General features: G+C 48.9%; 1 protein-coding gene across 1 annotated transcript in view; it reads right to left on the bottom strand.

The window, feature by feature from the left end:
* The window catches only part of LOC126546931 (solute carrier family 25 member 35-like), a 74383-nt gene that overhangs the window by 27122 nt on the left and 26122 nt on the right, over window positions 1-21139 (bottom strand). Inside the window, exon 3 of the mRNA XM_072288208.1 lies at window positions 3327-3641. Coding sequence (XP_072144309.1) covers window positions 3327-3641 — 315 coding nt within the window. The remainder of the gene's footprint in view (window positions 1-3326; window positions 3642-21139) is intronic.

The following is a 21139-nucleotide window of genomic DNA, read 5'->3' as shown; positions in this document are numbered from 1 at the left end:
CCGCCACTTTACGGTCGTTACTGACCACCACGCCTTGTGCTGGTTGGCGACGCTAAAGAATTTAACGGGACGTCTCGGCCGGCGGATACTCCGTTTACAAGAATACGACTTAGACGTCACCTACAAGTCTGGAAAGAAACACCAGGATGCCGATGCTCTCTCTCGTTGTCCCCTACCATCGTCTTCAAACGCTGCTTGCTTACCACCTTCCGTGAGGAAACCACAGGACGCGTCACCTGCATTCCCTTCGCTCGCAGCTCTCGACTGGCTCCCACCCAGACATTCTCATACGTTTGCCTCTAGCCAACGTAATGACTCCTACTGCCACTCCATTATGGAACGTATTCGCGGATCATCTCGCCAACCTAACGCTCGGCTCCGTCGGTAGTTGAAGAACTTCAAGATCGAAAATTCGATATTATACCGGTACGTGTTTCATCCCGAAGGACACCGTTGGGTTCCTGTCGTTCCCCGATCACTTCGCGCCCAGATATTGGAGACCTTTCACGACGATCCCACTGCCGGTCACTTTGGTTTCCATAAAACCTACGAGCGAATTCGCAGCCGCTTCTCTTGGCCTGGACTTGCAACCAGCGTAGCGAAATACGTGGCTTCCTGTTCGCTCTGCCAACACCGCAAACGACTGACCTCACCTCCGGCTGGACTGCTCCAACCTGTCCCGTGTCCTGAAGCTCCTTTCGCAGTCGTTGGTATCGACCTCTATGGACCGCTACCCTTAACCACTGGCGGTAAACGATGGATCGTCAGAGCTGTAGACCACTTGATACGGTACGCTGAAACAGCCGCACTATCTTCGGGATACGCAGAGGAGGTTGCAGCCTTTTTCTTGAAAGTCATCTTTTTACGGTACGGAGCCCCACGTGTCCTTTTGAGTGACCGCGGCAAGACTTTTCTCTCTAAACTTCTCGACGATGTTCTCCGTGCGTGCAATACCATCCATAAAACGACTTCCAGCTACCACCCTCAAACTAATGGTCTCACAGAGCCGCTTTCATCGCACGCTGTACGACATGATATCTATGTACATCAACCCTGACCACACCAATTGGGATGTCATTCTACCATTCTTCGCTTTCGCATACAACACGGCCATCACACGCACTACGGGATACTTGCACTCTTTCCTCGTGTATGGTCGCCAACCGCTCACTATCATCGACGCTTCTTTCTTCGGTGTCCCCGTGCCTTCATCCACATCAGTGTGTGAGCAGTTCGTTTCGCGCATTGCCCGGTGTCGCCATCGTGCCCGCCTCAACACCGACATCAGTCAACAAGACCGCAAAATTCGCTATGATGCATCTCACTGTGTCGTTTCCTTCCACACTGGACACGAAGTGTTACTGTGGACCCCCGTTCGCGCTCCTGGATTGTGCGAGAAATTTCAGTCCCGTTTTATCGGGCCCTACATTGTTCGGGAACAGACTTCGCCAGTTAAATATCGTGCCACTCCAGTTGTTCCGCCTTTGGATGGTGTTAGGATCGGCCTGCAGCTATTTCAGCCCGCTGCAGGTGCTTCGATCCAACCGGGGTGGTGGCGCACTTCAGAGAACTGCGGATAACCGGCAGCCCGGCGAGGGGTCAGCTCAGGGGAGTTCTCGAGGGGAGGTAATTGGCGGAACCTCCCCATGCGCTATTCGAGACACCAGACAATGTGCAGCGGCGGAGGCCGCTGTGCGAGGTCCGCTCTGGAATTTAGAGGCGCCGGCTGGGGTCGGGCGTGACCACCTGACTACGGGGACGCGGGACAATGGATACCACGACGACTGCACTGCAAAGGTCGTCTGCCCTCGGAGAGCGCACTGAAACCTGTGCGGCATGTGTGTGTGTAAAACCCCTACCCCCTTCTCTCAAAGGCGACCACGAGGACTTTCTACGATGACGTCGAACGATGACGTCGAACGGAGTGGTTATAAGCGGCTGTTGTTGGCTGCTAGTGTCGTGCTTGTTGTCGCGCTCAAAACGTACTCGTGAGCTGTGTGCTCGTTTGCAGTATGCTTTATCTTGCGGGCTCCATTTGGGAGTCACGCTAGACTGTCGATGAATGCCTTGTTTAAACTGTAAATAATGTAAATAAACCCTGCTCGCCTAGTCCTGTCCCCCCAAGTTTCTCCGATCGTCCTACAAGCCCGACTCCAAATCCTACAACGGCCGCTGCCGTGCCACGGAGATTGTGCATGTTTCTCGTTTAAAGCCTTTCATACGGCATTTCCCGCCATAACCAGCGGCCAGGGTGGCCGCTTCCACGCGCGGGGGAAATTGTGTGAGCATTATATTACCCCTTCATCTACTTCATCTGTACATATTCATCATCATGGCCAGCGTCATCGTCTTCAGCACGCGACCTGCGCAATAAACCGTTGAGGCTTAAAAGCTGTCTCGCAATTTATTTATTTATTTATTTATTTATTTATTTATTTATTTATTTATTTATTTATTTATCTATTTATAAATTAATAATGAATTAAACTGTGGAGACAATGAAAATCATAAGAACGATAGAATCGTTCTATTGGTCTGCAGCGCGGGACAGACATACAGGGGCGCGACAACGTAAAAAAACACAGCACGGGCGCTTGTGTCTCTTGTCCTTTTTTCATGTTCCCTGTTTCTGTGCAATGCACAATGCATCCCAAAGAATGCCCAACCAGCTAGCCCGCAGACTCGTGCTAAGGGAGCTCCGTCGTTGTGCTCTGCCATTGTCTTTCGGTGCACCCACAAAAATGTTACAGAATACTAGTTGAAGTGGTACGGGGTAAAAAGAAAAGCATAGAAGAAATAAAAAAACGGCCATGGCTTAGCTTGGTTAAGCCTGGTGATTGCGAAGCAATAGTGTGTTATTCTCGGATCAGCTGGTAGTATGGCTGGTGGTAGTCTTGGGTTATGCTAGTGTTACGGCTTACAGTGAATCATCTAAGAGGAAGTCATCCGTCGAATCCGTGTATGCCGACAAGCATTTCCCTCACCAGCGTGCCCATTACAAAATCTTCCAGTATCGATTGGCCGACGGTGCGGTAACACTCCATTTTCCCCGCGTCGTAAGATATGCCCACTCTGACCGTAGCGCCCCTGGTGAGAGGAGCGGGAGTTGGGCCGCCGTTGGTGGCTACCGCCTCGCCTCGCGACGGCGTGAGATGGGGCCCCGTTTTTACACAGCTGGTGTGACGTCACTCTAGGTCACGTGGTGTGACGTCACGCAGCGAGGTCACGCTAAAGGTCAATGGTGCCTACCACTGCCTCGCCACGGAACGGGCTGAAGTGCGACGTAAGTAGTATTGCTTCGCAATAAAAAAAGAGACGCAGCAAACCTGCACGTAGGCGCCCATCTGGATGGCGGAGCCGATGGAAAGCCGGAGAACGTTGGCCTGCGCAGAACGCCATAGGCCCCTCCTCAGGCCGTGCGTGCGGTAGATGGTACGGAACGCCTCGAAGCTCGACGGGTAGTGGTGTTGATAGCCGACGGCTATCTGGGGCGATGCGCGCGCCTGAAGCTGGCACTTGATCAGCTGGAGGGGGCTGCCCAGGAACGCGCCCAGGGCGCCGCACAGCCCGCCCGAGATGGCGCTCAGCCGCACGCTGGGCTCTAGGTTCTCATCCAACGTCATGCCGTAGTCTTCGATCACCTGCGCATTTCAATGGGAGCGAAATGCAAAAGACGGCCGTTTTGTACCGTGAATTTGGAGCGCATTAAAGAATCCCAGCTGGTCAAAATTAATCCGGAGCCCTCCGCTACGGCGTGCCTCGTAATCATGACGTGGTTTTTGCATGTAAAAGCCCAGAATTTATTTTTTTATTCCATGACCTGTCGCATTATCGATGCCGCTACGCTGACAGAGGTATTGTCTCATCTTATACAGATTGAAAACCCTCGGTTGCGTTCGACAGCAATGTCGTATGCCATCAGAGAGGTGGCAGTAGTAAAAAAAAAAAAAATCGGTGCTGCCACCTTTGCTAGCTTGTATAAGCTCGATCGGCTATAGCGTTGGGCTTTTGCTGCGGCTGCCTGTGAGTCGAACAGTGCGAGCGAAATGTACGGAACAGGGAACGTCGTGTCGTGTCAAACTTGGACACGCCTCTACTGGTATCCTGAACGCGGACTCCGTTGCTTAGTACGAGAGGCACGTTAAAAAGTATCTTCATAACGGAGAACGCCTGTGGCTCAGAGGCTACATGAGATCCCATAGTATGCGGGAACCCCTGACATACCCGCACCAAAAATACCGTGTAAACAGAGCCTAGACTGACCTACTGACTAATTTTTTAATAAGAGTACTCTTGAAAAATAAAGACACCGCTTTTGTCTTATACCTCAGGTTTTCCAGCACCATATATATATATATATATATATATGGCTATGACGCAAGCACGTAGGTAACATTGTCTGAAGCTCATAACTTATGAATAGTAAAATCCAGTGTGTGCGACAAGAAGCAGACTTTAAAAAAACATCAGCAGTACAAAAAAAAAGACGACGACGAAGACTTGATCACCGCTTACAAAAAAGAAAAGAATTACGCTGACCCCACATACTGAGGAAATCGATGTATGTGAATTATTTTGATGGTAGCCGTCTATCTAGCATCGTTTGGGGTTTCCCAGCGTTTTACCACATGGCGCAACGTGTACGTATAAGACAATGCCTCGTATGATGATGATGATGATGATGATGATGATGATGCAGGCAAGGCAAGCAGGCAGGCGGGCGGGTATGTATGTATGTATGTTTGTATGTATGTATGTATGTATGTATGCATGCATGCATGCACGTATGTATGTATGTATGTATGTATGTATGTATGTATGTATGTATGTATGTATGTATGTATGTATGTATGTATGTATGTATGTATTTTACCCTCAAGCACAGAGCTTTACAGAGGGAAGTGGGCTACACGAAACAACAATACAAAATATTAAATATATTAACATGTACAACACATATCAGGAAGCAATGTTAGGCCAACACAACACAAAGTTCGAGTGTACAGCGCGAAAAACACACTTCACGCGTCATCAAAAAAGTAATTGTGAATGGTTGCACAAAATAAGTCATGGTTCGAAACATAAACGATATCGGAGGGAAGTTGTTGGTTCCAGTCATTGGACGTGCATGGGACGAAAGAATAAAAGAAGTGTTAGTGCGGCAAGTAGTAATGTGTACCTTACAGTGTGATCTAAGCGGCCTGAACGACAAGATGGGATCGTAATGAATTTAGCTTTCAAAACTGAATCGTGGTATATGTTACGGAAAAGCGTAAGCCGACATGCTTTGCGAGGTAAAACAAGTGACTGCAAGCTAAGGGCGTGTTTCATCGACGTAATACCACTAGTTCGGTGGTAGCTAGATAATATAAAACGTACTGCGTTATTATGTATCATCTCAAGAGAATAAGTGCGATTGAGAGGGGTCCCAAATAGAGCGTGCGTATTCGAAGTGTTGGGCGCACTAGTGTTTTATACATTGTTAGATTCAGACTTACAGGAGCACCACTAAAGTTACGTCGTACGTACCCTAGCATGCGGTTGCGGTTGCCTGTGTGTGTGTGTGTGTGTGTGCGTGCGTGCGTGCGTACGTGTGTGTGTGCGTGTGTGCGTGTGTGTGTGTGTGTGTGTGTGTGTGTAACACCCCGGGCAAGAAGGATGGTCAACCACCATGCCTTATCAAAACGCAGGGAGAATTCCTAATTTGCTGTGGTTGTCTCGAGTGGTTACCGGTCTGGCGGGTGCATCGCAGTACTTACAGACCCCTTTGTGTGTGTGCGTGAAAACCCTTTCCGCGAACTGTCAAACTCTAAGAGAGAACGCTTTCCGCGAACTAGACAGGACCCCCGGGCTGCCGCCAGCGGAGGCACGCTAGTGAAGACGTCAACTGGGAAAATGGATCAGCCGCCCATCCACAACCAGACGCCCTTTCCGCGAACCAACGACGCGCGAAAGAGAAGACATCCGCTTCCTACGATCCCCAGGACCCGGTGGTTGCCACCAGCCGAGGCAAGCTCGGGAAAACATCGTCCTGGGAAAGTGGGTGCCTCCGCACAGCACCGTGGGACTAAATGCATGTCACGTGACGTTGACGTGAGGAAGATCCCGCCTACGATTTTAGTGGGCCTATTTAAAGGGCTCCGCAATGTACTTTTTCACTTCATTCTCTTCTTCTCATCTTTCACCAACCATTGAATAAACAATGCAAGTTTCGCACTGGAACTTGTCTCGTCCTTGCCTGGTCGCCATGGTCTACCGGACACCTGCAGCCCGCCGACAAGGCCATGCTATTCAATAGTAACGCCGGTTGAGCTTGAAGAACCAGGCATCGCAACACTGGTTGGCAGCGATTGGGGTAGGCTACCCTGGAGAACGCAACAACTGGTAGGCAGTGGAGGGATACGCTACCTTGGAGATCCCAATGTTGGATGACATATAAGAGATCGTCTCCTCTTCGTCCTGGTGACAACGTTCGGAAGGAAGGTGTCAGGATTCATGACTGCATATGGTGAGTGCACGGCTTTTCTTCACTAAGATATCACTTGGCTTTGCATAATTTTTTGGAGAAGTACAGAGCAGTGATTTTTCTTTAACCGTTGGCGGAAGTTTTGAGTACGTCGAGGTTGTTATAGAGTGAAGAGTCAGCAGCACTAAGGGCAGCCATGAACTTCAAGGGACTAAAGAAGCCGGAATTGTTTACCTTGGCCAAGGAGTTGGGCCTCCAAAGAGCCGAATCAAAGAGAAAGCCGGAGATCATTGAGGCGATCGAAGCGAGCGGGGCAGACGACGATGAACAGAAGGAATGCCTAGAGAACATAGCGGATAAATAATAAGAGCGTAAGCGCCTGGAAGAAAAGGAAGAGCGTAAGCGCCTAGAAGAAAAGGAAGAGCGCGAGCGGGCAGCACGTGAGGCAAAAGAAGAGCGCGACCTCGAAATGAGGCGCCTAGATATCGAGTTTCTGAAGGCTCAATATACTGAAAGATCTAGCACAGAGGCACGAGAAAACGAGCCCAGAATGACAGACTTGATGGCACCCTGCGCAGTAGGAGGGGACATAGGTCATTTTCTCGTGCAATTTGAGCGCACGTGTGAGAACGTAAAATTTGCGAGAAACACGTGGCCGCAACGCTTTCTTACGCTACTGCCACGTGAGGTAGCTGATATCTTTGCCCCCATGGGGAAAGAAGAAGCAGAGGACTTCGATAAAGTCAAAGCGGGTCTGCTTAAAAAGTATAGATTATCAGCAGAAGCATTCAGGCGAAAATTCAGGGAGGTCGAGAAGACCAGAGTGAGTCATACTCAGATTTCGCACACACCTTGGAGGTAAACCTGAAAGAATGGCTCAGAGAAAAGAGTGCACTCGGCGACGCCGAAAAGACAATACAGTGCGTTGCTTTAGAACAGTTCTACCGCCAGCTGCCAGAAAATATCAAGTATTGGGTTCAGGATAGGCCATGCGTGGACACTATTACGAGAGCGGCCGATCTCGCTGAGGAGTATGTAACTCGCCGTGCGTTCGAAGGCAACGAAGCTCCTAAGATGGAGATGAATAAATACAGACCCGGCAAGCCAAAGCGATGGTCAAAGTCCAGTCAGTATAAATCCAAGGAAAGGTCAGATTCGGTGAAAAGTAGTGACGGGAACAGCAAGGGAAAGGAGGAGTCACCCGAACAAAGGGCAGAAAGGCAAAAGAAAAAAGCTTTTGAGCCAAAGAAACCACTAGTTTGCTACAACTGCCAACAAACGGGGCATATCTCCGTGAGATGCGAAAATCCCCAACAAGTGTTGATGTCACTAACTAGTAACGAGGAAAATCTGAAATTGCTAGAACCCTACATTCGAGACCTATGGTAAACGGCAAACCATGTGGGGTGCTTCGCGACTCGGCAGCCACAATGGACGTGGTGCACTCGTCGTACGTGGAGAAAGGCCAGTTCACGGGAGAAAGTGCTTGGATAAGGCAAGCCGTAGAGGCCTCCAGTGTTTGTCTCCCTGTGGCAAAGATTCGTATCGAAGGCCCTTTTGGAGTACTGGACACTAAAGCCGCCATCTCGGCACATCTCCCGCCACAGTATCCATATTTGTTTTCTAACAAATCTGAGGATTTACTGCGACGCAGGGGAATCGGGTTTAGTGAGGGAATAACGCAAGCCCTAACTCGTTCCAAGGCAAGGAAGCTCGCGGCCAAGGCAGTGTACGAATGTCCAGTGGTGGAGGAAACAGGTTTGGCGGAGGATTCGTCAATTAGCCACAAACAGGACAGCCCTATAGGGGATATTGGGGAAGGTACACTAGCTAATGAAGGGGTCGGAAAAGCACCGGAGCCTGAAATGTCTCGAGAAGCAGAATGCAGAAAAAAGATATTGAATGTAAGCTCTGCCACATTGATTGCTTAACAGGAAAAAGATTCCACCCTGCGTTACCTAAGGCCAGACGCGAAAGAAGGTGTGGCCAAACAGAACGTAAAGTTCCTCAAGAGGGCAGGCGTCCTCTATAGAAAGCACGCCAGTCGAAAGGGAGCGCAATTCGAACAACTCGTGGTGCCGTATCCCTATCGTGAGCAGCTCCTGCACCTGGTCCACGGGGGCTTTTGGACAGGGCGTCTGGGCATTCGTAAAACAAAGGACCGCTTACTGCAGGAATTTTACTGGCCCGGCTGCTTTCGAGAAGTAGAAGCATTCGCAAGAAGCTGCGACACCTGTCAACGCATAGGCAGGCCCGGAGATAAGGCTAAAGCGCCAATGAAACTTGTTCCCATTATCACGGAACCGTTTCGCCGGCTCATAATAGACACAGTGGGACCACGTCCTGCAACTCAGTCTGAATATCGGCATATTCTCACTGAACTATGCCCCGCAACGAAATTCCTAGAGGCGGTGCCCCTCAAAGAACTATGCTCGGTGGAGATCGTCAAGGCACTTTTGTCTATCTTCGCGCGAGTAGGGTTTCCCGCAGAAATGCAGTCAGGTCAAGGATCCGTCTTTACGAACGCACTGACCTCGACGTTTCTGCGAACATGCGGTATTAAAATTATTCATAACTCAGTGTACCACCCGCAGTCAAACGCGGTAGAGAAAGTCCACTCAGTCATGAAACGGCATTTTCCAACCCTTTGTTATGAGCACAAAGCTGATTGGGAGGTTTGCTTACCTGCAGCAATGCTAGCGAGTCACTGTACCATACGAGTCAACAGGTTTTTCACCTTCAGAGCTCGTTTACGGTCGCTGCCTTCGGTCCCCTCTTCGCATTGTTCGAGAAGCCTGGGAAGGCTGGGCGGACGATCCTTCGGTTGTGGCATACGTGCTAGAGCTGTTAGACCGACTGCACACATCTCAAAAATTAGCAGGTCAGGAAATGCGTAAGGTACAAAGCAATGCTAAACATTACTATGACAGGACGGCTCGAACACGACGCTTTGAAGTTGGGAAAAACGTAATGATTCTGAAACCCTCATTGAAAAACAAACTACAGGTTGAATGGGAAGGACCGGTTGACGTAATTCAGAAATTCTCTGAAACAAACTACGTAATCACGGTACCGGGAAAACGAAGGACACCACAAGTGTACCACAGCAATCTAATTAAACCCTACCGGCAGAGGGAAGCCATTGTGAACATGTCCCTTAAACAACCTGAGGAGATGCCTGTCGACGTTTCGGAGTTAACAGCCGTGGCGGAGGCAAAAGACATTCACGAGACCATTGACAAGTTAGTAGAACAGGCGGAGTTGAATCTCAATCAAAGGACCGAACTGAGGGAACTCTTGTTTGAATTTGAAGACGTATATTCAGACACTCCGGGCAGGACCACTGCGATCGTTCACGACATCGAGTTAACCTCGTCGGACCCAGTTCGTTCGAAAGCTTATCGCGTTTCACCTCGTCAACGTCAAGTCATGGCCGTGGAAATAAACAAGATGTTAGAGCTAGGTGTAATCGAACCCGGAGAGAGGGATTATACGTCGCCTCTTATATTGGTTGAGGTCCCAGGAAAGGAGCCGCGACAATGTATCGACTACCGCAAGCTCAACCTAATCACGAAGGACCAGACTTATCCAATACCGCATATCGAGGAAAGGCTTGAGAGAAATCGCAGTGCTAATTCCATCTCCACGCTCGATTTAGTCAGAGGGTACTGGCAGGTTCCGTTGATCGAGAGGGCAAGCAGGCTTGCGGAGTTTATTTCCCCGATGGGAACCTTTCGGCCGAAAGTCCTGAGCTTTGGATTAAAGAATGCTCCCTATTGTTTCTCTAGCCTTATGGACCAGGTGCTACTGGGAATGGAGGACTTTGCATTTCCGTATCTCGATGGGATAACAATCTTTTCTTCATCCTGGGCGGACCATATGCAACACTTGCGAACCGTGTTGTGTCGTCTACGAGAGACCAACTTAACTTTCAAGGCTCCCAAATGCCAATTAGGGCGCGCGGACGTAGCTTATCTAGGTTATGTAATAGGGCAAGGCCATCTTCGGCCTTCCGAGGTTAAACTGACCGCAATAGACAACTTCTCGCAACCACGCACCAAGCGGGACATCAGGTCATTCCTTGGCTTGGCAGGTTATTATCAAAGATATATCCCGCGTTATTCCGAGATTGCAAGTTCTTTAACAGATGCTCTCAGAAAAACAGAACCACGAACGGTAAATTGGGATGACGCAAGGAAAGGCTTTTAGTATGTTGAAGAAAGCATTAACGAGTCGGCCAGTGTTGAACGCGCCCGACTACTCTACGCCATTCATTCTTCAGTGTGATGCCAGCGACCAGGGTGTGGTGGGTGTGGTGCTTTGTCAAAAGAGAGATGACGAAAACGAACACCCTGTACGGTACGCCAGTAGAAAGCTTTCAGCTCGTGAGGAAGCATACAGTGCATGAGAAAAGGAATGCACCTGCGTAGTATGGGCGGTGCAGAAGCTAGCATGCTATATCGCTGGTTCAAGGTTCACCATAGAGACTGACCACTGTCCCCTCACATGGCTGCATTCCATGCCTACGAAAAAAGGTCGTCTCGCGCTGGAGCTTGGCTCTTCAACAGTACACCTTCGATATTCGCTACAAGAAGGGTAAGCTTAACGGCAATGCCGACGGTCTGAGTCGTTGCCCCTAGAGTAACGAAAGCCTCATGCTCACTCGGGTTTCCGTGGCATTCTTACGTTGGTATTTCTTCATTTGTTTTTTTTACTATCGCGAAGTTGTAGTTGATTGTTAGCTGATTTTAGTAACCACGTCTTAACGCTTTCAAGAAATGGCTGCTTTTAGTGTTCGGGGGGGGGGGGGGCGGGGGGCGGGGGGCGCTGATGCGCGAAAGGAATGGGAAAGGAGTAGCGGGTTTTCTTTTTTTTTTTGTAAAGCCTGGTGTATCTTGGGGAAGGTTGGCCTTGTGCTCGCTGCTTTGTGGCTGTGGGCCCGGCACTGTTCGGGGGTGATTGCTTGCCCAAATAGGAGACGAAAAGTTGCGAGACCGATTTGCAAGTCCAGTTTACCGGACCAGACCAGGGAGAAAAGGCACAAGAGCGCCACAAGGACTCATGAACGACCCCCAGGAATCTACCAGCTACGAACCAAGGGTTCGTCACCCCTGAGGGAAATTCTGCTGCTGAAACGCCGATCCCTCGTCCAGTGGCTGCTAGCCCCTATGCGTCGGGATCGTCCTCGCCTGCCGGGGATGTTGTTACGGTTGGCGTGTAACACCCCGGGCAAAAAAGATGCTCAACCACCATGCCTCATCGAAATGGAGGGTGGATTCGTAATTTGCTGTGGTTGTCCCGAGTGGTTACCGGTCTGGCAGGTGCACCACAGTACTTACAGGCTCCTTTGTGTGTGTGCATGAAAACCCTTTGTGCGAACTGTCAAACTCTAAGGTAGAACGCTTTCCGCGAACCAGACAGGACGCCCGGGCTGCCGCCAGCGGAAGCACGCTATTGAAGACGTCAACTGTGAGAATGGATCAGCGGCCCATCCACAGCCAGACGCCCTTTCCGCGAGCCAACGACGCGCGAAAGAGAAGGGATCAGCTGCCTACGATCCTCAGGACCCGCGGGTTGGCACCATCGGAGACAAGCTCGGGAAAACATCGTCCTGGGAAAGTGGGTGCCGCCGCCAAGCACCGTGGGACTCAGTGCATGTCACGTGACGTTGACGTGAGCAAGATCCCGCCTACGATTTTAGTGGGCCTATTTAAAGGGTCCCGCAATGTACTTTTTCCACTTCATTCTCTTCTCATCTTTCACCAACCATTGAATAAACAGTGCAAGTTTAGCACTAAAAATCGTTTCGTCCTTGCCTGGTCGCCATGCATGTCTACCGGACGCCTGCAGCCCGCCGACAACGCCACGCTACCCAATAGTAACGCCGGTCGAGCTTGAAGAACCAGCCGTCGCAACAACTAGTGTGTGTGTGTGTGTGTGTGTGTGTGTGTGTGTGTGTGTGTGTGTGTGTGTGTGTGTGTGTGTGTGTGTGTGTGTGTGTGTGTGTGTATGTGTGTGTGTGTGTGTGTGTGTGTGTGTGTGTGTGTGTGTGTGTCACCGCTTAACCTGTTTCCCGCCAACTTGGGTCACTGTGTACGTAGCACCAGGTATGAGCTAGTCTTCAATGAACCTTTATGACGCCAACTTGGGTCACAGGATAGATGTCACTCGTTATGTGCCGCTTTTTATAATTATGACCATATAAACATATTAACAATCAGACACCAATCATGGGATAGATTGCTAATCGTGTTAAAGTCGCCAATTATTTCCGCAGGATGGATTCACCACTAACATATTTGTCCTACATTGTCGCGATTATGACGAGGAAGGTACAGCAGTTACCAGGCTAACATGACTACCAGTACATATAGAGGCGCTGCTCACGGTTAGCGCTTACAACAGAGCTAACACCACGACAAAAACAAGACCGCCTTTGTTTGACAGTGCAATAGAAGACGAAAAAGAAGAATGTGCAGCGGAGCTGTCAGGCATTTTAAGGGATTTCACAGGAAACGACGCGGCACTTGACCCTCACGACAAGATCGAATCGGGACTCGGGAGATTTCCTCAAAAATCGAGACTGTGCCACTATTCGGGATGGTTGGCAACCCTACATATACCGCCAAATGCTCCGCTAACATCGATTCCCACAGTGCTTGGGATCTGCATAACTTTCTTTATCCAAGAGGCCCGAAAAGAGGTTAGATAGGAACCTACGGCAAAGTTCCTATGCTTCACCTTAAATGCGCAATATGGCGTATAAGATGCCGCTGCAGGCAGCTGACATGGTTTCGATGTCGATCACGTGCTTATAATGATTATTTTAGGCACTTCACTGATTGATTCGCGGGGTTTGTGGAAAGCACCTAGACGATTTAACGTGCCAAAGCATCACTGGGACTGTGAGAGATGCCGTAGTGGAGAGCGCCGAGTTAATCCCGACCACCTGCAGAGTTCTTTAACATGTACTTAAATATATATTGAAGTACGGGAGCGTATTGCATTTCGCTCTGCATCGAGATGCGACTGTCACGGCCCTGAATCTAACCTGTACCTTGTGTTCAGGGGCGTAAATACGCCATAGCCATTCAGCCCCCGTAGTGTGAATTGAGGCCCTTGGCTCTTGTTTGCGACGGTTTTCGTTGAGTTCCATCGCGCGTCAAAAAAGGTTGCTGTTGAGAAGAAAGTATCTAAGGTTGACCTCCATAGAGCGAATGTGCGCTGTGAAACTAATAAAGCATCTAAGCGCTAGGTACCGCAGATTACTCGTCAAGCGAAAAGGGCGGTCAAGCAATCTTGCCCGCAAGCTTTGTTGCAAGCAATTTTGCAACAAAGCCTGCAAGATCTGGTGGCGCCAACGCTTTGAGCCTGCACATCTTAGCGGAGCTGCAGTGTTGCCCAACCATAAGAAAATAATTTCTCTGCATGTAGGGCTCTCTCTCTCTCTCTTTCTCTCTTGCTTTTGCGAGTGGTTGGTACATTCGTATGGACGTCCCGTCATTTTTCGTCCAGTTCAAATACATTTTTTGAAGCTATATATTTTTGTATCAAATAAAATATTTGAAACTGCTTTAATGAACCCGTTCACATCTATATCGTTACGTAGTAGCTTGTGCCACTATGGAAAGTCGTTGTGAGGAGAAGAGGAAGATGATGTGACACCGGCATCGATCAGTGGTTTCGTTTTTCCTTGTATTATAAAGCTACGCATTCTCCCTGTATATGTCCCTGTAAATATTCTTCCCCGTAATATTTGGTGGAGGTGCGGTGTAAACTCGCCACAACCCGGATCTTGACCTCCGCAGCGGATGTCACGTCTATTCTGCCGCCATGGACGCTGCCCCACCCACTCAGAGAGCACCGCAAGTGTAACTCTCCTAACTACTTAACCCGAGAACCTTCACTGGCACTGACAACGCCGACGAAAAAGAATGATTGATGTGGTACGAACGCATCAGCAGCCACAACAGCTGGGATGCCACACTTATGCTGGCCGTATGCTATATTTTTCGTGGAAGGAACCAGACGGCAAGAAAGAACCCGATGAATGACACAAATTGCTAAATTGTAAAGAAAAGGAAAAAGAGCAAAGCCCTGAGGATGTGGAAACGTGGGTGACAGGGCGGCGTCTGCTATGAGAAGGAAGAAGGTGCATGCCCGAAGAAAGGCGCGGACATAATTATAAACGCGGGCACCACACATTGTGCGGGCAGTTCTCAGAACATAGCGTCATGAGCCACGTTGTCGAATGCTTTCCTCAGATCTATAGCGAGAATAGCACGAAGCTAGACGGTGCTAGGGTGTCTAAGCACGCCGTTATAAATCTGAAAGAAGAACGCCCTGCGTCGGAATATGTGCGCGATAAGTAGGGCTCCGTGTTTCCGGATAAATCCGAAAAAAATGCGATAGAACTCGCCAGTAAATTTTTGACAATTCAAATTTATCCGATAAACTCAGATTTTACCGACCAATATGACCCTGTTTCGTTCTTCATCTAAAGCCTTTTGATAAAGGGCATCTTCTAGGCGGTCATTGATACATCGGCCGGTTTGGCCGATATAAACTTATACCTCACGTCAATAGTATCTCGTACACCGCACCTATCGCACATTTAACAAAAGGCTTGGCGCCCCCGGCAGCGCGAGATGACATCTTCATATACGGTCCCCTGGCAGCGCTCGAGCACCAGAGGACCGAATCGAGCACGGAAGGCCCGCTGGAGGAAAGCATGGCATGCTCACGTGACGCGCACTTCTGTACCGCGTGAACAGAAAGTTTGGGCAAGCAAAATGGGAAGGAAACGAAAGCTTTCCAGCGATTACGTAAAGGAGTTTAGTGATTTTAAGAGTGAACGTCATCTGAAGGAGTCATTGTTTGCAAGTTTTGTCGTATGACAGCATTGCCAACGGCAAGGGCGCCTTGAGAATTGCGGAGCATCTACAATCACAACGCCACGTCCAGCTGAAGAAGCCCCGTCTAGACACAAGTGAGTCCTTTTTTATTTGTTGGTGCTCTGAATTTACGGCTATATGAGAGTGTATGTAGCATGCTTCGTACAGCTTGACACGGTTCCTCCGTTTATTGTGCACGCTTCCTTCTACGCCAGGGGTCTTAACAGACTTCACATGGTCGCAATACAATTTGTTCACATAGCCTTGTTATTCCTATCCCTTAGGCAACTCGTCACAGCAACACTCGCTGGAGGAATGCATCACACGGGCCTGATCCAACAGACAAGACGCGGATGACATCCCACACCAGTTTTGCCGTGCACTCTAGCTGTCATGCTGGCATTCCACTGCACCAGGCACCAGGCCACCTGGCTGCCTCTTTGGAAGCAAAAGTGTCCGGCGGCATGCAGGATGCCAGGTAGTGATCAACTATATCGGAAATACCTACATGAGGTCAGGGCGAAAGACATTGCGACGATAAGCTCTTCGATGAAACACCGCCCCATTTCCATCACACTCGACGACTCGCCGGAACTCCGCTGACGTCCAGCAGTGGTGGGGCTTGCAACCTTCTACGACGACGAGCTTCCTGGACGTAGGACCCTCATGATAGACTTGCAAGTAGTTCAGCAGTGTAACGCAGTATCAATTGGCATGTTGATACAAACCGCTCCTCAGAAGGTTGGAAAAGTCTTAGACAGCGTAGCTGTTTTGTGCTCCGATTCAACTTCCTACATGCAGAAGCTTCACAAGCACTTGCAACTCTGCAGCCCTGATTTCAACGCACTTCACTTCAAGCATCCGTGCCACCTACTTAACGCTCTGGAGGATGGAATTAAGATGAGCTCATTGAAGGTAGTTCACGATTTTGTTGTGCACTTTCCTGCCCTGCTGAAGTCGTCGCGGGAGCTGTGCCGTAAGTTTGGTCTTGTGTGCATAGCCATTAGCATGACCATCAAGTCGCTGAACACTGTATGTCCGTCTAGGTGGTTCTCTTTTTATGAAGCCCTAGAAGACGTTCTGGACTATTGGCGTGCCATTTTGTCTTTCTTGAGAAGCGACGATGCCAAGGGAAAGAAGTGTGAGAAGCTCAAAACTCTTGTTTCATCGCCTGAAGTTATGCACGAATTGCTGATTAAGCTGAAGCTTCTTAAGACGAATTCGTGTTCTGTGCTCTCAATTACTAAGGAACTTGAGGCGTAGAGTACCCTGGTACACCAGGTTTGCCTCATACTCGGGGTTCGTTTGCACGCGCTCCTCAGTCAATGGCGTGACCTACCTGAGGTCTCCACATCGGATGTCGCAAGTCTGTTGGATCTCCATGACGAGAATGACCGCTCAACGACTGTTGCAGGCCTTCATGGATACTACGCTGCTGTTGCTGACAAGTGCAGACAGACAGTTGAGAGGCACCTTTGCAATGCACTCTAGTACACCAGTGAATCATTTTGATACAGTGTTCAAATTGCGAATCCAAATGTGAAGCACGAGCTACCCCGCGCGTTCGAAACCTATGCGCCAATTTTTGTGTTAGTGTTTCTTGAAGCTGGCGACATGAACCAGCTCATGAGTGATTTTGCGAAGTATAAGAACTATGAAATCAGTAACATTGTTGAACTCCTGTCGTTTTGGAGGCTTCACACTGTCCAGCAGCCAGTGCTTTCTCGCTGCGCGCGGAGTCTTCTGGCTCTCCCTGTTTCTAGCGCAAACGTTGAAAGTGCATTTTCAAAACTGAAAATCATCAGTCGAAAGGAGCGCGCTTCCATCAGTGACAGCAACGTCGTAAAGTATGCTTGCGTCTATTACAACAAGCTTTAAGGTTGTAATATGCACAAACGTAGGTGTCTTGTATTCAAGTATTTGTGCTTGTGTATGTGTGTTTGTGCGTTCAAACTTTCCAGACAACTAAAATATTCTTCCGGTGTTCTGATGTTTTTGTGTTCAGATATAATTTCAGCTAATAGTTTGCAGTATTGAGAATAATGCAAAATTAAACTCCGAATTTCGGAGAATTGTGGATTTACGAAAAATAAACTCCGAATTTCTACCAAGAACTGAACTCCGAAAAACAACCTCCGAATTTCAAGAAAAATAAACTCCGGAAACACAGAGCCCTAGCGATAACTTATGAGAGTGTGTGGTAGGTACCTAATTTTGTCCAACAATGCTCTAAGGCGAGCAAGTATGATGCTCTCCATGAGTTTTCCAGCGCAAGAAATAAGAGAGACGGGGCCGCAAGGATGTAAGTGAAGGCGTTTTGCCGGTTTTAGGAATGAATCTGATTTCAGCATGCTTCCATTCCTGGGGTGTGTATCGTTCAACCCAGGTATGATCAATCTGCTCGAGGATAAAAAGGTAGCCACACGTCGCGACCGCTCGCACGTTCGCGCTCGCGAGGCTCCTTCGGGACGTGGCAGACGGACGCCGTCGAAAATCGTGACCTGTCGGACGTGCGCACCTTCTAAAACCGGCCACAGCCGCCAAGGTTCGTCTGCTAGCACGTATATATGGCCTCGCTGTCCTGTCTCGAAGGACAGATACAACGTGCGCCTTCGCGTGTCCACGCCTGCCTTCTTCGGTTGGCGATATATACCGCTTCAACGTACCTTATACTGTCTTGGGCAAGTACTGCTGCTGTCAGCCAGGAAAATACGAGACTATTTTCTCCCCCGCCCGACCGCCTACTCACTCCTACTCCCTTTATTCCTTTAATTCAGATCTTAGCCGTCGTAATCTTGTCTACTATTTCTCAATAAAACCGTGCCGTGTTCAGGCCGATAGGGTTATGGCGTCTTCTATAAATTTATGCCAATTGACGAAACTCGCCAGGCGTGGGGATAGTTCCGTCATTTTTTAGTGACAGCGCGCTGGCCAATCACGATATCCAAAGCGCAAGCCATTTACTAACCGTTCGTTGTGCACGCATAAAAGTATTCTAATAGCTTCGGTGCTTGATTAGCTGATAAGCGTCTTGCATCCACGTTGCTGCGCCGCTTTGTCGGATAGAGTAAACAGGTACTGGCGAAATGCCCGTCGTCGACGGCATTCGTGTAAACTTCATGGTTTTCTATCACTCGCACAGAGCAGAAAACGCGAATACACTTCCAGTGCTGTACGCGAACCGAGGAACGGACGTTCCTTCTAGAGGCTCCCCGGCGAAAGAACCTCTCAGACTCGAAAAAACGAACGCGCTTTCCAGCAAAGAACATGTGAGAGCGTGCTGAGGTACAATGGGCGCCCGGTGTAGGGCAGTGTCCTGGGGCGTGTCCACGCGCTTAGGCAAGACGTGGGAGCCGAATAGCTGGTATTACATAGTTACTAGAGTTGAAATGCGTGGATAAAAAGGGGGCAGCGTTCGCGTCTTCCTACGCGGTTCCTGTCTTGTTCTCGCGCTTCAAGTCGCTATTATCGCTCAGTCTAGCGATATATATATATATATATATATATATATATATATATATATATATATATATATATATATATATATATATATATATATATATATATATATATATATATATATATATATGCACGGAGTGAACAGGATTACGCAGGGCTGCCGCATAGTGCACTGGAAGGAGCAACCATGGTTGCTCCTTCGCGGTGCCAGCTGGCGGTTTTCCTGTTGTTCGTAAAGTGGCACATCATAAGATGCATCGCATGCGCCTCTGTGGGCCATTCATACATAGCAGACAACTGTATTATCACAACCGGCTTCATTCCTAATTCCTTAAACATTCCTTTTTTGTGAAACTGTCGTGTTACCCGAAGTTGCGAGACTGAATGATCCACATATTTTTTTTCTGGGCTTTCCCCTGTCAGTTCACGCATGTAACCTGTACTTCTCCCCGATACACCTCTTCGCTGACCACCCACTGTTGGCAGTTATCGTGTCAGCTGCCACGACCACTTTGGGCAACATGAGCGAAATACACGTGCATGCACACACACACATGCAGGCGCACCCGATTCGCCTGGAAGTTAGGCCTGTCTGGCTGACCATCACTATCAAAAGGCGTCAGTTGCTTGGACGACTCGCTCGTTTTCTCTCGAGTAATGCTTTTGTGCGTCCCAGCAACTCAGCGCATTTTTGTATTGCAGGGGCGCTATAACGTAAAACTATTCCAATCTGTTTTTATTCCAATCCCCTGACGTCAAATTTACGTAAACACCGACGCAAGCAGCGGGCGGTAACCCACAGCCTTGTTTGAAAAACCCCAATCAAACGCTCTCCTCGTTAATGGGATGTCACTTTCTTTTGCTTTCAAAGCCAATAGCATTGCCTACGTTGAGGATTTTATCTTATCTAATTGGCTGAGGAGAGGTGGGGAGCGTGCTGAAATGGAGAGAGATTCGATGGGGCCGTGAGCTAGCGCAGTGAAACTAGATAGCCGAATGAGGAGGGTGGTGCCGACGTCTGTGATTGACACGCTTCCCCTTAGCTTGCGGTGGCTGGTAGAAAATCGCGGCGGCGTGCAACGGAAGGCTAAAAATGCCGTTAAAAGGGATCCTCAGCAAAGCACAGAGTTGGCAGAGCGATGTCGCATACGTGCCGAAAGGGCTCGATAACGTTATACTGCCACGCAAAATGTTATATTATGCCCAAATAAATCCATGCCCCCCGGAAGCTCCGAGTAGCGAGTGCCACAGCTATCGGCAGCAGCCATCTTCTTTTTTTTTTTTTTTTGTAACGGGACAGTCTCTGGCTATTCAGAAATAAACTTTCCGTTTTGTTCGGCATAACAATGCATCTTTAAGGCTTACCCGTCACTTTGACGTGGTGAGCTTTCGAGGTATTGTGACGTCGCGTGACAGGCAGGTAATGTGGGCGTAGCCCAAAACCGTTTGACCAATAGTAATTGGTCAAACGACACTCTTTCGCTAATGGCGAAAAAAGGCGCCGAATCAGAAATTACTATTTTCTTTCGTTCCGTCTAATCATGCATAATCAGTGTGCACATATCATATTAGATGGGGCGTTTTCGCAGTTTTCGTGACGTCGCGTGACATAGAGGCGCAGTGGGTGGTGACTCGAAAATTTTTTGACCAATCGTGGAGGGCTGATTGCAGAATTGGAATTGAAAGTTTGGAATAGCTTTACGTTATAGCGCCCCAGCACGTGAAACAACAAACACAACGTGCAATCCCAAGGAAGTGCTCCGCTAAATAATGTTGTCGCTTTTAATGCGGATGTATTCGAGTTATGTGTTTTTTGTGAGAACGCGGACACAGCGTTCGTACGTAGCAGTAGCGTGCGCAGCATGAGAAGAAGCACTGCACGTGTCTTCGAGGTTGGCATGACGTCGGCTGCCCACAACAACGCATTTCGTTGGCTGCTCATAAAACTTATAAAATATGGCAATCCGCTCAAATATAAGACAAATGATGGCTACAGTCCGGGCTAATCTTGTTTTTTTTTTTTCAAGGTAATGTCAGTGGGCTCTTGAAGTTTCTGGACTTTCATTCCGCGTTCATTTAATTGGTCGTCTCTGCGCTGTTTTCAAGAAAGACTCCGTCACTGTGCGCCTGGGAAAACAATGCAGGCTCCGTCGCCTGTCATCGTTACGGCTGTGTGCCGTGTTCGAGGTGACGTGGATCTGGGGCGCTATAACGTAAAACTATTCTAAACTGTTTCTATTCCAATTCTGCAATCAGCCCTCCACGATTCGTCAAAAATGTTTCTGGTCAGACCCACTTCGACTGTCTGTCACACGGTATT

Source organism: Dermacentor andersoni, chromosome 1, assembly GCF_023375885.2.
Source record: "Dermacentor andersoni chromosome 1, qqDerAnde1_hic_scaffold, whole genome shotgun sequence".
Classification (NCBI taxonomy): Eukaryota; Metazoa; Arthropoda; class Arachnida; order Ixodida; family Ixodidae; genus Dermacentor; species Dermacentor andersoni.
This window is presented reverse-complemented; position numbering and strand designations above follow the sequence as displayed.